Raw genomic sequence first — 15,414 nt, 5'->3', positions numbered from 1 at the left:
GACTAAAAATTCACGAACATAGTTCTCCAGCGATCGCGGACCCTGTCTAAGGGCTAACAAAATCCTTGCCGTGTCCATACCTGGCCAATGTTCTTCAGAAAAACTGCTGGGTCCTTGTATGGCCGAGTATTCTGTAACGGGGCTGATGAGATGAGAGGTGTGCGGATTCATGTGCAAGCTTTTATTCACAAGAGTGAAAACACAGGCAGGGTCGAACAACGGCAAACAGGTATGGCACAGGCAAGACCAAGAATATTCCTTGGGCTAGCGTGGGTCTACGATCGGCGAACAGTATCCAGAGGGCTTGACAAGAGGGGTAATCCAATAAACACAGGCAGAAGGATGGACGAGTGACCTCTGGTGGCGATCGGATGGAAGTCCACGGACCGGATTCGTGACAGCCCCAAGTGGCATGTTGTTTCTAGAAACTTTTTTTTTTTTTTTTAATACTAATTGTAATACATGGGGTTATTATTTAATATTTTGTCAAAATAAAATGTCAAACAGAAGAGTTTATAAATATATACAGTGGAGATCAAATTTAGAGAATAACCTACAATTTCCTAGATTTCGAGGTCACTGCTTAGTCCTATTTGAAGTTCTCCTAACAGGAGTAAAAGTGCAGTTTTTTAAGCATATTTCATGTGTTAAGTATATTCTGAAGCACAGTATAAAAAACTTAAATGAGATATTTGAAAAAGAACACATCAAAATTAGAGAATACTTTTGAGATACCTCCAGTTATTGGTGTTAATCTGGCACCTTCTGGTCATTTCCTTAATTATCTGACAAACCCTATTCAATTATCAGCCTAACTTTCCAGTTTTCACTTATTTTGCAAGATGGTGAGCCGTTCTAAAGTGACTGAAACCCTCCAACAGCAGGTTGTCCATAAAGGCCAATAGCAGCCATAGCGAGAGAAGTTGGTCATTCCAAATCTGTGATTTCTAGAATATTGCATCTTTACAATGTCACTCATTCAAAAACTCATTCAAGTCCCCCCAAAAAAGCTGGTTGCACAAATGCACGAAAGGACAGGATAATGCAGAGAATCTCAATGGGCAATCGGTTCAACACTGCAGCTGGAATTGCTTGCCAGTTCAGTGCTGAACAGGGTAAGTTTAGTCTTGGCATACAGTGTCTCAACGTTTAAGAGAATTTGGACTGACAGCCCACTCTGCAGTGATCAAACCTCTCATCAGCATAAAGAATCAAAAGGCTAGACTAACCTTTGCTGAGGAGCATGTTGTGTGGACAGAGAGAACTGGTCCAAAGTTCACTTCAATGATGAAAGCAAGTTTAATTAATTTGGGTCCAATGGGAAACTATGTTTGTCGTCAAACTGGGGAAAGACTGAACCCAAAGTGTGTAAATAAGGAGGAGGAAGTGTCATGGTTGGAGTTGGGCCTCTTTTACAGCTACATGGCAGAGTGAATGCAAATGTTTATCAGAACTTCCTGCGGCAACATACGGTTCCCTCCCTGTGTTCATCGTCTAATCAGCCTGCAATTTTCACTGCAAAATGGGTAAAGCAGTTCCTTGAAGCTGAAAACATTGAAATAATAAAATGGCCAGCCAAAAGTCCTGATCTAAACCCGATTGAAAATCTCTGGAAAATCCTTGGTGACAAAGTTATGACTAAGAAACCCACTACAGTCACCGAACTGTGGAAGAGACTGGAAGAAGAGTGGACCAAGATCGCATCAGCAGAGTGTGAGAGACTAGTGATGTCCTGTGGCCACAGATGTGTTGAAGTTATTCAAAGCAAGGGCCTGTACACTTCCTACTAATTTTTGACTGCTGTAACTTTCAGAAATTTTAGTTGTAATCTTTCTTCGTGCTACAATCATTGCTTTTCTCTAATTATGATCATGGCGTTTTCCACAAAATAAAGGGTTTTCATTCAGCTCAGTTCAGTTTAAATAGTATCTTTGCAATCATTTGCAATCAAGTATAAGTATATACTTGTCCCTCTTTTCATATTTTAATTTAAAAGTAAATCCACATTATTCTTAAGGGGGCTTCTTCACCCATCTTACCATATAAATTTATGTTCATTGTGCACATCATATTCTCAGATGCAGTGTTGGGCAAGTTACTCTGAAAATGTAATCAAATTACTGATTACTGATTACTCCTTTTAAAAGTAATCACGTTACTGTTCTGATTACTTTATTTCAAAAGTAATTAGTAATTAGTTACATTACTTTTTTCCTCCATGAAATTTGTGATATCCCAGCATACACGCTCCCGATAAATATTTGTTATTAAAGCATCAGCATTCACAGAACACTGTTATTTTTAACTAAAGCAAGCGGCTGCTGCGTGCATGTTTTGGCATGGCAGAATGCCAGCAAAGAGCGCTGCATTTATAATATCTAAAATACATCTAAGTTCATCGCAATCTCACAAATCTCTGTTATAACAGAATACATATATGCATAATGAATCTTTCATAATGTCTACACTGTAAAAAATGACCGTGAATTTAACGGTAAAAGACTGTAAAAATGCTACAGTAAAAACCTGTTAAATGGTTAACGGTAAATTCCTCTACTATATACGGTGAAAAACTGTATTGGACATTGCATGTATTGGACATAAATTTTACGGTAGTATGAAAATACCGTATAATTTACAGTGAATAACCGTAAATTGACATTCCCTGAATTCCCTGCGTTACATTTCAAATTTGATGTTTTTTTTGTTGAAATAACTATGTTTCTTCTTAGTTTTTTCTTATCAGTTTTGTATATTAGGGTTGTGTGTTACACCTAATGTTGTTAAATGAATGTTTATTGCATTATTTCAGTTTCATGTGTGTTACCATGATGGTGTTTAGTGTTTGTGTGAATGACGCTGTGCACCTTCTATATATGTTATTATTTAAAAGCTGCTTGTGATGGGCTTTGGTTCATCATGCGACTTTCTCATCACCACCTGCATTTGGTGGTTATCAGTGTATTACAAAGGTACAAAACAGATTTCAGTACTTCAATAGGTTGGTATATTAACATTATATCAGTTAATGAAATTACGGTATTTAACTGTAAATTTAAGTTAAAACCGTAAAATCTAAAATGTTGCTACCGTATTTTTTACGGTAAAATTTTGGTAACCACAGCTGCCGTTTTTTTACCGTAAATTTTACGGAATTTTTTTTACAGTGTACAATTCGTGTGTTATAATGAGAGGATTCGTGAGCACGCAAATTTCAGCACTGCATTGCTCAACGTTGCAAACACGTGTTATACAAGAACTAGACAAAAAGCAACTTAACTTTATATGAATGCATCAAACAAATACACTCTGCCCATAATGGAGATACAAATGTGAGAATGAATCAAATTCCTTCAAATAAATTAACACAATTTTACAATTACATATAAAATACACTGAGAATTTTCTATTAACTATAATATTATAGTTTATAATATTAACTATAATCAAATCTCAGGATCTGAACAGTTACAAATGATGAAAATTTTCAGGTAGATTAATAAGCAGTAAAGAAAAATTAGCATATGTTTTGCTCTTCTTCCTAACTAACTACTTGTTGGCACTCTGTGGAGAAGGTTCAGATGTATTGGGTTCTGAATCCCTCTCAGCGGCTCAGCTCATTAGGAGGCATTCCACACATTCCAGTCCCACTGCTGTCTGCTCACTCAGCACCTCACATCAGTCACACTGATCACACTGTGAAAATACAATTACATCCATCGGATAGCATGAATATGTACATACGTGTTACATAAAACATAGAAAAGCTGGTCTACATGAGAAATCTGAGACACATTATACAATACAAAATGTATTGTACATATTATTATAAAATAACTACAGGGCACTTTCCATAAATATGGTTTAAATAAATGAATGAATGAATGAATGAATAACAGGAAACAAACCAACAAACAAATAAATAAATGCTGTAAAATGGTTGCATGCAAAATGTGGGACACAGCTAAATATGAATATCAGGTCAATAGATATTCAATAGATACTCAATTTTTACATTGTGGTTTAATTGCTGGAAACAGTCAAGAAGGTCAAGGCCTCTATGGTGGGACAGGCCAAAAACACAATTGTGACCCTGGACCACAAAACCAGTCATAAGTAGCATGGGTATATTTGTAGCAATAGTCAACAATATGTATGAGTATGAGTCAAAATTATCGATTTTTCTTTTATGCCAAAAATCCTTATGATATTAAGGAAAGTAGATTTCCTACCGTAACTATATCAAAACTTAATTTTTGATTATTAATATGCATTGCTAAGGACTTCATTTGGACAACTTTAAAGGCAATTTTCTCAATATTTAGATTTTTTTTGCACCCTCAGATTCCAGATTTTCAAATAGTATCTCGGCCAAATATTGTCCTATCTTAACAATCCATATATCAATGGAAAGCTTATTTATTCAGTATGAATATTGTATGAATCTCAATTTCAAAAAATTGACCCTTATGATTGGATTTGTGGTCCAGGATCACAGTTTTATTTATTATTGTGTGAAAATTAATTTCATACTTTTTTACATTGTCAGTGGGTATAAAAACCAAGCAAAGGAAAATATTGAAAATTATACAAAAAGAGTTAAATAATATTAAGCTGTATTTATGTATTTAGGATCAACTGTTATCTATAAAAAGTAGCCTTAGCCATAAAAATATTATGTTCACTCTGTTATACATTGTTATTAGATAACTTATAGGCCTACTACTAGCAAGAGCATGAAAAGTGTTTTAAGAGAGTAGTAAAGGACACTGAATGCTTGCAGATGAATTGCACTGCCAATTATTTCAATGCTTAATTATTTTCTTCTGTAATATGACTGCTAAGCTTCATGCATCAACACTGAGTAATATTTTCATATGATATTATCACTCAATGTGATGAAAGGTTTGAAAACTTGCCTGGCACATCTTTGATGTAGCCCTAGTGCATAAAAATGTGTCAGCACAAGGTTCATATTTCATATTGCATATTAATATTGCTCACGGTATGCTGAGCTGCGTGGTGACAAGTTCAACACACACGTGCCATTTAGTAGATAAATCAGTCACAGTACCACCTGACTGAAACTCAAAGCATGAACATGTGATACATACCTTCAGATTAGAGGCACACTCAACACTGCAAAAAAAAAAAAAATTTTTAAACATATTTACATATTTCATGTTTAGATAATTTACAGACAAAAATACTGATTAAAATTTTTTAAGCCACAGATAAGTTCAAGTGGTCTCTTTACTAAAAATAAAACAAAAAAAAAACCTGTTCACAGCATTGCATGTGACTGTCAGACCTGAGGTCTAAAAAGAGCAGGTAGAGGCTGTTACAAGCTCCAGAAACACACGTGCCATTTAGTAGATAAATCAGTCACAGTACCACCTGACTGAAACTCAAAGCATGAACATGTGATACATACCTTCAGATTAGAGGCACACTCAACACTGCAAAAAAAAAAAAAATTTTTTTAAACATATTTACATATTTCATGTTTAGATAATTTACAGACAAAAATACTGATTACAATTTTTTAAGCCACAGATAAGTTCAAGTGGTCTCTTTACTAAAAATAAAACTAAAAAAAAACCTGTTCACAGCATTGCATGTGGTCTAAAAAGAGCAGGTAGAGGCTGTTACAAGCTCCAGAAATGGTTGATAGATATTCAGGCAATGTGTTTAGTTACAGATCATCTTTTACAAGCATTTCCGTAACACTCTTAGTAAGAGGACAGATAAAAACACAACATGGAAGCTTCACATATCAGATATCCTACTGACCTATGGTCTAAATTCATTATCAAGATATTACATAATACAGAAAGTCTCATTATTATCTCATTGGAATAATTCCCATATCAATGTATTTGACCTGTTCTGAGAGATGCAATGCACGTATTATGCTTAAAATGCAGTTTTAAATCATTCTTCCATTAATCATAAATGACCGAATTGGAAGGCTGTAGATGCTTGGATCCCAGACCCTGCTAATGATGCAGGAGGTTCACAATTCATCAACATTTGCTTAAAAAACTTCTGTTTGATTCATTAATGAAATGATTTTGATTAATGTCTCCATTATGTATTTTTACAAATGTATTTACAGGATTACTAAATTATCAACCCTATTTTTTGACAAAACATCATGTTACATTTTATATTGATTGCAAAATCCAAAATTCCAGAACAGTTTTACAGCCTTTGGCAGCCCTAAAATGTTCATTATAATTTTTTTTCTCAAATTTTCTGTAGAAACCTACTGATGCCCCTAGATTGAAAGCCGTCTCACAAACATTATAATTTTATATATCTATCCAGTTGTTTTCTTGATAGTTATTTTATTAGAAACATGTTAATGAGAAAATGTTCTTTAACTTCTATTTTTGTAAGCCACTATATGCAACACTGCTAACTTCTTGCAGTGTCTTGACTTCTTGATACTAGTGCATTCTGAAGTTTCAATTAATAAATGAACAAAAACACTCTTATGTTGCATGTTAGACACCACTGGCAATATTTGTTCATTTTGGTGCTAATGCTGCAAACAAATATTAGATTTTATGGAGGGAAATATCTCTCTGTCTAACCAGTGTAACATTCTGCTTGTTAAAAGATGCTGTATGTAGCCTCCCACAGCACTTAAGAAAGCCTTGAAAAATATTAACTTTAATAGATAAATTCTTCACATCTTTACTGCATCATTTCATAGTTTTATAGGCCCTGGACATGTGGAAAACTAGTAAAATAGCAGCTGCCATGCAAGACAACCACCCATGTGACTCATTACTGTAAGTGATTCATGGGCAGCTCAATTAAAAATAGTCACAGGGTGCGACAATTTTACCTGCTCTCGTAACAGAAGTAATGCAAGTGATGAAACCTAAGAAGAAAATAGCCTCATAAACGAAGACAACTCCCTTAATATATGAGACAGTCAAAGCTGATTATGATGTTATAAGTCTCCATATCACTTCATAAACAATTCCTGTCATCTTTGTGTGTGATGTGGAGTGGTGTTCTGTGTCTTGGGCTTCGTGGTCAGCCGTAAGTCATCCTTGGATAGACAGGGGGCCCTATATGGCGGCACATCAAGTTCCCCAGGTTTCATTTCCATTCCTTCAAATGTTCCCAAAGGCATCTGACTTCTGAAAATGTTTTTTTCACCCTCAGCCCCCTTCGAAATGCATCTGACATCACAGTGACGTGGAAACCTCAGAGGTGGGAGGAGTCAGTTGAACAACAGGAGCATGATCTCCACCACATATATAAGTGATGCTTGGCTTGGACGCTTTAATTTTGGCACAAGGAATTTTCAAGGAAAGTCATGGGAATCCTACAGGACGATGAGCTGGTAAGGGCTTATATGTCTATTTCTAAATGTCTATTTAAAAAGCAGTTAGTTTTTAGTGATTTCCATTATACATTTTAAATAGTTTCATTTGATGGTTTTGTCTCAAGATTTCAGTTTATTTTGTGCATCTTGGATTTTTAGGTTCTGGGCTCCTGTTACCTTTAAAAACAGATAATAGCAGGCCTACTTATTATATTATTTGAAATATTTAAAAACAAGATCCTCTTCAAAATACTTCAATTGCTAAATAAATGTGAATAGAGATAGACTGTATATACATATAAAACCTCTTTTGACTATTTATACAAAACTTTTGCTGTTTTAAAATGGCCACTAGTGTTTTAAAAGGGATCGTTCGCCCAAAAATCTCATGCCATTCCAAACCTGCATAGGCCTTTCTACGGTGGAACACAGAAATATTTTGGGAAATATCTACTTTTTTCGATGATCAGTCAATGAATTTGTTCTTTTGTGTACCACCAAAGAAAGTCAGTCATACAGGTTTGGAATGACATGAAGATGAATATGATTTTAGGTGAACTATCTCTTTGAGTGGTTATTTCTTTGGTCTACAAAATATGTGTGTTCTAATTTTGTTATTTTAGGTTACAGACATCACAAGTGGAAACAAAGAGCAGGATGACAATGTAGCACAGCATCCTTCTGAAGAATGCAAAAGCTCTGTTGAACAGCATCTGAAAGCCTATAACCTCCAGTGTGACAGTGAAGTCATTTTAAATGGTCTTAATGTAAGATATAGGTTTCTTAAGCATTCATTTGTATACCTAATGAAGCATATGTTATTAGAAGTGCATTTTCTTTATCATATTTGAATGATTTTGCAGACTGACAGTACTAATGACCTCCTAGAAAGTCAGAAGATAAAAACAAGTACACCAGTCTACAAAACACGGCCTAAACAAGAGATAGTGGTAAGCATACTTCAAAGCAATCATTATTAATGAGATTTCAACCCCTCAAGTAATCATCTCATTGTCTCACAGAATGATTTTGTTGACGAGGATGACTTTCTGAAGGCAGCGCTGGATAACAAATTGCCAATGATCAAAAGTTACCTCACCAGAGGTGCAGACCCAAATGCCTGTGATAATGTGAGTGTTTACCCAACATATTGAATAAAAGGCATGCTGACAGCACTTAAATGTAAAGGATATATATATATATATATATACTTTTTTTTTGTTTTACTAGTTCAACCGAACAGCTTTGCACAGAGCTTGCTCACAAGCAAACGTGGAGATTGTGCAAACGCTGCTGGAGGCCGGTGCTTCAATTGAAAATAAGGACAAGGTATTAAATAATGTTTACATAATACTTAAGTATATTTGTGCATTGAATTTTTCTATGAATACAAACACACATTAACACTTGAGAAAGAGTGTACAAGATCAAGACAAAGAAAATATTTTAAACATAAGCTTCAAATTCATGTGACAATTTCTAATACAGAAATATACTCTTTTATACCATTTTCAAGAAAAGTTTAAATTTAATGACTAAAAATGCAACTGGTGTAACCAAGCAAAAAGTAGTAACATTTTCCTTAATTCTTTAATTCACATCATTATATCTCATAAAGTTTAAAAATACATTTAAAAGTATTTCAACAAATATTATGAATTAATTCATAAATATAATTTTTGACCCTTATTGATCTTGACATTTCATGGAAGTATCACATGTTGGTTGCACCACGATTTTGTTTTGTTTTTTATATTTTAACAAAATGGATTATAAAAAAAGATTACACTAAACTTCTTAGTTTTTATGGAAGAGGTGATATTGTATGAGTTTTACTTTTAATGTATTTTTAAATAAATAATTTTAAAAAATGAGCAGCATGCATTTCTCTGTAATACATCTATTCTATTCTTCTAATTTGCATAATATGAATGGATCATCTTTTTCTTTTGGATGCGTTTAATTAGCTTCAAGCAACTGAAGTTCACTGGGCTTGTCGTGGTGGCAGTTTGCCTGTGCTGGAAGCACTACTTAATCATGGGGCAAAACTGGATTCCAGAGACAAGGTAAAAACAGTTATTTGACAGCAAATCTGTTTTAATAATATAGCTGGTGTGGTCTGACATACTGTCTCTATCGGTTACACTTGACGTCCTCAGCTTCGCAGCACTCCCCTTCATGTAGCGGTCAGGACAGGACACCATGAATGTGCTGAACATCTCATACACTGTGGCGCAGACATCAATGCAAAAGACATAGTAAGAAATTTGGCAACACAGTCATTAAATAAAGTTAATTAACACGTTAATGGTAACTTTAAATGTCATTCTGCATCAGGAGGGTGACACGCCACTACATGATGCGGTCAGACTGAATCGCTTCAAGCTCATCCAACTTCTTCTGTTGCACGGAGGTGACTTAAAACTCAAGAATTGTGTAAGTATTCTTAAATGTAATGCTTAGCCTATATACTTTTATCTTGTTGCTCATGTATTAGGATGCTATCAGATACTAATAAATTGTAACTTATATGTAGGAAATCAATTCTCACTAAATTTCACTAGGATGCTTATTTAAGCTGTGCACAGTACCATCTTCTGATACTTATGTAAGCTTATTAGTTTTGCTAGTGTGGAAACAGCCCTCTAAAATTATTTTTAGTAGCCAAGACGTTTTCGTAAAGGCTTAGGATCAATATTGCTTGGTTACTGTTCCTTTGTCTTCTCCAGGAGGGAAAGTCACCAATGGACAGTGTTTGCGAGTGGCAGAATGAAGCTAAAACCATCTTTGACAACTTTAAGGATGGAAAAAAGTAGATGCAATACTTGACCACCATAGGTGCGCTTTGGGCATAATACACTCAAAAACCTGCATTTTTAGATTGCCTGCATATTAGAATCTGATATCTAAGGAAGGTATATTATTGAGCCCTGCATGACATTATGCCTTTTTCAAATGGAAAAGTTATGTGAAAGTTTTACTAGAGTTTTGGAAATTGAAGCACAGTACTTTAACTTTTTATTAAACCACAGATAAGGCAGAAAGGAATGAGAAACTTAATGGAACATAGAGCTTCCTCTTCACATGGAAATGCATTGCCTGAAATAGCTCTACTGCTAAGATTAGATTCAGTCGGAGCATGATTGATATTCTAAATCATATTTTATGACAGAATGCACTTAATGTGAAATAAGCAATTTTGTACTAGTTCAATTTATCTGTAAATTTTGTTTGCAATTCTTTTAAAGCTCAACTAAATAAATATAATTTTTAAAATATCTGTATCATCTTTCAATTTAAAGTGGATTGCAAGATGTTGACAAAAGGATTCAGGGAATACTAATCTTCAATTAAAAAAAAAAATTAATACACATGAATTCTGAAATACTGGCTATGCTAATTCAGTTTTGGCCTTTTTAGATACTGGAGATTCTTCTTGCTTCTGGGGAGTTTTTGGTTTCTTCATGGTGTAAACAACACCAGATGCAGTGGCTCTCGTCTCTGTTATAAAGAATCATGAAAATTACCAATGAACATTCACATAACACTTTAACAACTAATAAAAAAAACAAAAAACAGACTGAAATGCCCATCGGTATAAAATGCATACTCAGCAAGTCAACTAGCAATCTAACAACAAAAAAAGACCACGAGGCATAGAATTAAGCCTGTACTGGAGAAATGGGAAATAGTTGAGCTCTTTCCAGTCATTTACCTCCATGAAGCAAGACAGATCGACAGTTAGTAGAAACAGCAGCTTTGGCATCTCCCTCAGACAGGCTGAACACAAGCCCTCTGAAATCTCAATGAAGGAACATATCAACATAGATACAGTGCCTTTTAGAAGTACCATGACATTTTCATACAATTTATTCATACACAAATACAAAGGATACAAATTGGCAATGTCATACGGACCCCTCAACTCAAGTGGCTAAGGAAAAAAACAAAAGACAACAATGTCATACTGACTATACAATACAGTAACACTGAAATGATATATCAATTTACAAAAGACTTTTTACCCTTTCTGCTCCACTGGACACTATGATATTCTGTTAGAAAAAAAATTTAATTTCAGAACTAGCTTAACACATTTTAAAGGTTTACACGTGTAAAAAGGGAAAACATACTTTTCCTTTACAGACTTCCATGAGGCTGATGGCATTGGCAATGGTGTATCTCCTCATAGTGGTGTCTCTGATGGCTGCCGCATAACAGGTCTCAAAGAAAACCCCCTTGTCAATAGCCTGACGTGACCAACAATATAACAGTGATGATACATCATTTAAAGGGATAATTCACCACTAAATTACCATTATTTATTAACCATCATGTTGTTTCAAACCTGTATTAAAAGGTGACATTTTTAACATATAATAAAAAAGTGAAAGACTTGTGCTGTCAAGTTTTGGAAAGAATGCAAAACACCATGATAGTATCATTAAAGTGGTCCATGCAACTCAACATTTTGCAAGGACATTAATTTTATATATTCCTTTATGACCTCATATTCACAAATTTGTAATTTTACTTATTTTGTTACCAAGTTCTATAAATGCCGCAGTGCCGCTTAAAATCACCTTGTATGCTGTTAGGTATGGATATAAAATACTATAACTCACCCCATTAACTGGAGCCCTTTTAAAATGGAAGGGCTGTTTTTCAGCCACTGCAATGCAGATAATGTCCACATCAAAAGTCATGCAGGCTGCCTGACACAGATACAGGAAAATATACAGAAACTTTAATATCACAACTGTTGGTTTTCATCAGAAATATAAAGAAAAGAAATAATACTAAATGGAATAAATTAAGCTAATTCAGAATTGCAATTTCCCTTACATGAAAGAGTTTTTCGGTCTTGGGGTACACCGCCACAAGGTCGAAGCTTTTGTATTCATTGGTTGGTCTCTTGAAAGAAAATAGCATACAAATTTCACAATATAAATAAAATGTTAGCAAATTTCTTAGAGTTTCTTCATTATAAACATGCAACTTACAAAATGAGATGCATCAGAGGCTATGATGGTCAATCGATTCAGTACTTTGATGGGAGAAGATTTGCTCTATGAAAAAAAGCACACAATATTCATCAACAGTATCCATCATCGGTAAGTATGATCTAGAAACATGCTAAAGTAATTTACCTGTACTATTGGGAATTTATCAAATATGTCTGACACACTCTGTGGCTTAGGAATTTCCTGTAATACAAGAAAAGAAGAGCATCATCAAATGAACTCTTAAAGTGTACAGGTTAGTCTAACTACTTTATATCATACCTGTTTCTTCTGTTGTGGTTCAACCACATAGTTTATTGCGACCGTTGAGTAGCCAACTAAAATATAAAGAGTGAAAGTTAATAATTGAATTAATTGTTCGTCAATAGTACATGAGATCTATTTATTTGTTTACCCTGCTTCTAGTTGATCAAAGTTGGGCCAAGCTGGTCATGAGCTAGCAGACCTGGTATGACCAACTGGACTGGTAGTTGTTTTGTTGCTAGTGCAAGATAGTTTCCCAGCTCACACAAACTAATAACCAGCTAATTACCATCTTAGATCAGTTATAAGACCCCAGCCAAAACAGAACTACTGGATTTCCAAAAATTTGTTTGGCAAGGTATGGGTTAAGCCTTCACAATCAAAATGCATTATTAAAGAACATCTTATTAATAATTACTAAAGTAGATAGTTAACCTACTGGTGTTAACCATAATTTCAGCAAATATAACTAATATTACTGCTACTTACGGTGAGCTGCTGTCTCTATGATGCTTTTGAGTCTGTTTTTATCATTACTGCTGATGATGTTTAGATCCATGAACACAGACATTTTTTCCACTGTTTTTACAAACGCAAATCTATATAGAGTTTTCTTCTTATCACATAAATCTAAACCATTTCAACGAATGTAATGAGACCCACATGCACAAACACATTCCACGTTAAAGCGTGAACCAGAAGTTAATTGTGTTTTATGGGTAATGTAGTTCGCATATGCCATTTTTGCGTTGGTTTTGCTTATCGTGTCAGTCAACTAGAACTACAGTACAATTTACTTCCGCTTTCGGGGCGAAGCTACGTCGTAGCGAACTCTCCGATTGGTCCGATTTGAACAGAGAGAAACCGCTACGGTCACGGCAGGAAAGAAGCATGTTATCTATGTAACCGGGATACAGTTATATATATATATATATATATAACAATAAAGCGAAAAGTAAGTGAAATTGGCGAGAATGAAAACACACAGTTGATACTTTTACATCTTGTCCAAAATTGTTGCTTAATTGAATTGGAAAAAATCTCAGGCAATAGCTCGTTCAATAGTCGATGCGTTATTGTTGTTTCACTTTTGTTTGTAACGTTAGCCACTTAAATTTTGTTATCATATGATAACATTTTTAGCTAAACGTATTGATAGGCTTCGTCAAGATGATGGAATCGTGTTTAAATCATAAGCCTGGGAGAGTTGGCTCTATAACGGCTGAGGACCTCAGGAAAGATCTTTTCGTCGAGTTTTCCAAATTATCAAGGGTATTTATTATTATCAAACATATTTCATGTTTTAAAGCCCTCGAATTTAGGCTGTAGTAGTAGTTCATGTTTCATATTTCTGTTTTCAACAGGACTCGGTATTGCTGGAAAAAGAGCATCTACAGGTCTATCTCCGTGTCCGCCCATTCACTATTGCAGAGAGAACAGAAGGAGAATCACAGGTGCCAGCAACATTCTGACATATTTTATACAATTTTTGAGAAATTCTGTCATAACCCATATGTGTTCACTTTTATTGTGTGGATATGGGTTTGAAACAACATGAGGATGAAAAGTGAATGATGAATTTTCATTTTGGGGTGAACTATATTTTTACTATGCTTAATGAAATATGTTATGACTGTAATCTCTACAAACAGGAGTGCATCTCTATTGAGCCTCCAGATACCGTGATTCTGAAGGCACCTAGAGCATCTCTGACAGCCAGACACAGTGAGAGATTTGGGTCACAGCTGGCACAACGATTTCAGTTCTCACAGGTATGAGGACAGCCACAGTCACCACTGGCATTGTCATTTATTGCAAACAGGCTTCAGTGATGTTATCAAGTGTGCTTCTGCTGTAATATGATTGCTGAATTCATGTTTTAGGTGTACGGTCCAGAAACGACACAAAGAGATATATTTGATGGAACAACCAAAAGCCTTGTGAAAGAAGTCTTGGATGGAGGAAATTCCTTGATCTTTACATATGGAGTTACTAATGCTGGGAAGACGTTTACTTTTTTTGGTAAGAATTTTGTATGAGATGTGTCGTGGCCTAATGGTTAGAGAGTCAGACTTGTAACCCGACGGTTGCGGGTTCGAGTCTCAGGTCTGGCAGGGATTGTAGGTTGGGGGAGTGAATAACCAGCGCTCTCCTCCACATTCAATACCACGACTGAGGTGAGACCCTTGAGCAAGGCACCGAACCCCCATCTGCTCCCCGGGCGCCGCAGCAAAAATGACTTGGCCACATGTCACTTCACTTTCAGTTAATTATATATTGCACTGTATGTATGTATGTATAGCTGTCTATACATACATAGATTTAAGTCTATTTTATGTTGTAGGCCCTGATTCAGATGGTGGAGTTCTGCCCAGGTCATTAAATGTGATCTTTAACAGCATAGAAGGCAGAAATTATTCTCAAAATAACATCAAGCCTCACAGATGTGTCGACTTTATAAGACTCACCAAAGAGCAGCAGGATGAGGAAGCTACAAATAAGAGAAACCTTCTTTGCCGATTTAAAGATGTAAATGATTTTTATATATCCTCTTTTTTTAAATTGTATATTGTTTTTTAGCACCGAAAAGTAAATTACTAATACTCACATATTGACTGTTTCTTTGTTTATCAGATTGACCCCCGGAAAACCCTGTCTAGCATGTCCAGCTCCAGCTGTTCATCATTTGAAAGTAAGTATTATTGAATGTTTTATGTCTTTTACTCTGCGTTTGAAATAGTTTTTGAGCATTCTGTCAGTGAATATGAGCATAAACACTTTACATTGATCCCCCCCCCCCAC

At 35.1% G+C, this 15,414-nt stretch overlaps 3 protein-coding genes across 3 annotated transcripts in view; 2 read left to right on the top strand and 1 right to left on the bottom strand.

Moving 5' to 3' along the window:
* The first annotated feature begins 7,336 nt into the window (after window positions 1–7,336).
* LOC107753461 (ankyrin repeat domain-containing protein 1-like) lies at window positions 7,337–10,268 on the top strand. Its single transcript, XM_016569605.1, has 9 exons — window positions 7,337–7,363; window positions 7,969–8,112; window positions 8,209–8,295; window positions 8,368–8,475; window positions 8,576–8,674; window positions 9,313–9,411; window positions 9,505–9,603; window positions 9,683–9,781; window positions 10,075–10,268. Exons 1-9 carry the CDS (start codon window positions 7,337–7,339, stop codon window positions 10,159–10,161), a joined length of 849 nt encoding a protein of 282 aa, XP_016425091.1. The 3' UTR covers window positions 10,162–10,268.
* Window positions 10,269–10,346: 78 nt separating this feature from the next.
* rpp30 (ribonuclease P/MRP 30 subunit) lies at window positions 10,347–13,323 on the bottom strand. The gene is made up of 11 exons (XM_016569604.1): window positions 13,102–13,323; window positions 12,631–12,686; window positions 12,496–12,552; window positions 12,349–12,414; window positions 12,191–12,259; window positions 11,971–12,060; window positions 11,479–11,595; window positions 11,371–11,400; window positions 11,242–11,279; window positions 11,061–11,140; window positions 10,347–10,846 (listed from the first exon to the last, which is right to left on the bottom strand). The coding sequence occupies exons 1-11, from the start codon at window positions 13,181–13,183 to the stop codon at window positions 10,737–10,739; spliced, it is 795 nt and encodes a 264-aa protein (XP_016425090.1). The 5' UTR covers window positions 13,184–13,323; the 3' UTR covers window positions 10,347–10,736.
* Window positions 13,324–13,751: 428 nt separating this feature from the next.
* The window catches only part of kif20bb (kinesin family member 20Bb), a 16,137-nt gene continuing 14,474 nt past the window's right edge, over window positions 13,752–15,414 (top strand). The window contains exons 1-6 of the mRNA XM_016569577.1: window positions 13,752–13,884; window positions 13,977–14,066; window positions 14,265–14,384; window positions 14,496–14,634; window positions 14,957–15,141; window positions 15,247–15,308. Coding sequence (XP_016425063.1) covers window positions 13,783–13,884; window positions 13,977–14,066; window positions 14,265–14,384; window positions 14,496–14,634; window positions 14,957–15,141; window positions 15,247–15,308 — 698 coding nt within the window. The 5' untranslated portion in view covers window positions 13,752–13,782. The remainder of the gene's footprint in view (window positions 13,885–13,976; window positions 14,067–14,264; window positions 14,385–14,495; window positions 14,635–14,956; window positions 15,142–15,246; window positions 15,309–15,414) is intronic.

The sequence above is a fragment of the Sinocyclocheilus rhinocerous genome, unplaced genomic scaffold (genome assembly GCF_001515625.1).
Source record: "Sinocyclocheilus rhinocerous isolate Xijiao unplaced genomic scaffold, SAMN03320098_v1.1 scaffold2216, whole genome shotgun sequence".
NCBI lineage: Eukaryota > Metazoa > Chordata > Actinopteri > Cypriniformes > Cyprinidae > Sinocyclocheilus > Sinocyclocheilus rhinocerous.
Note: the sequence above shows the minus strand (reverse complement) of the source record. Positions and strands in the feature narration are given on the sequence as shown.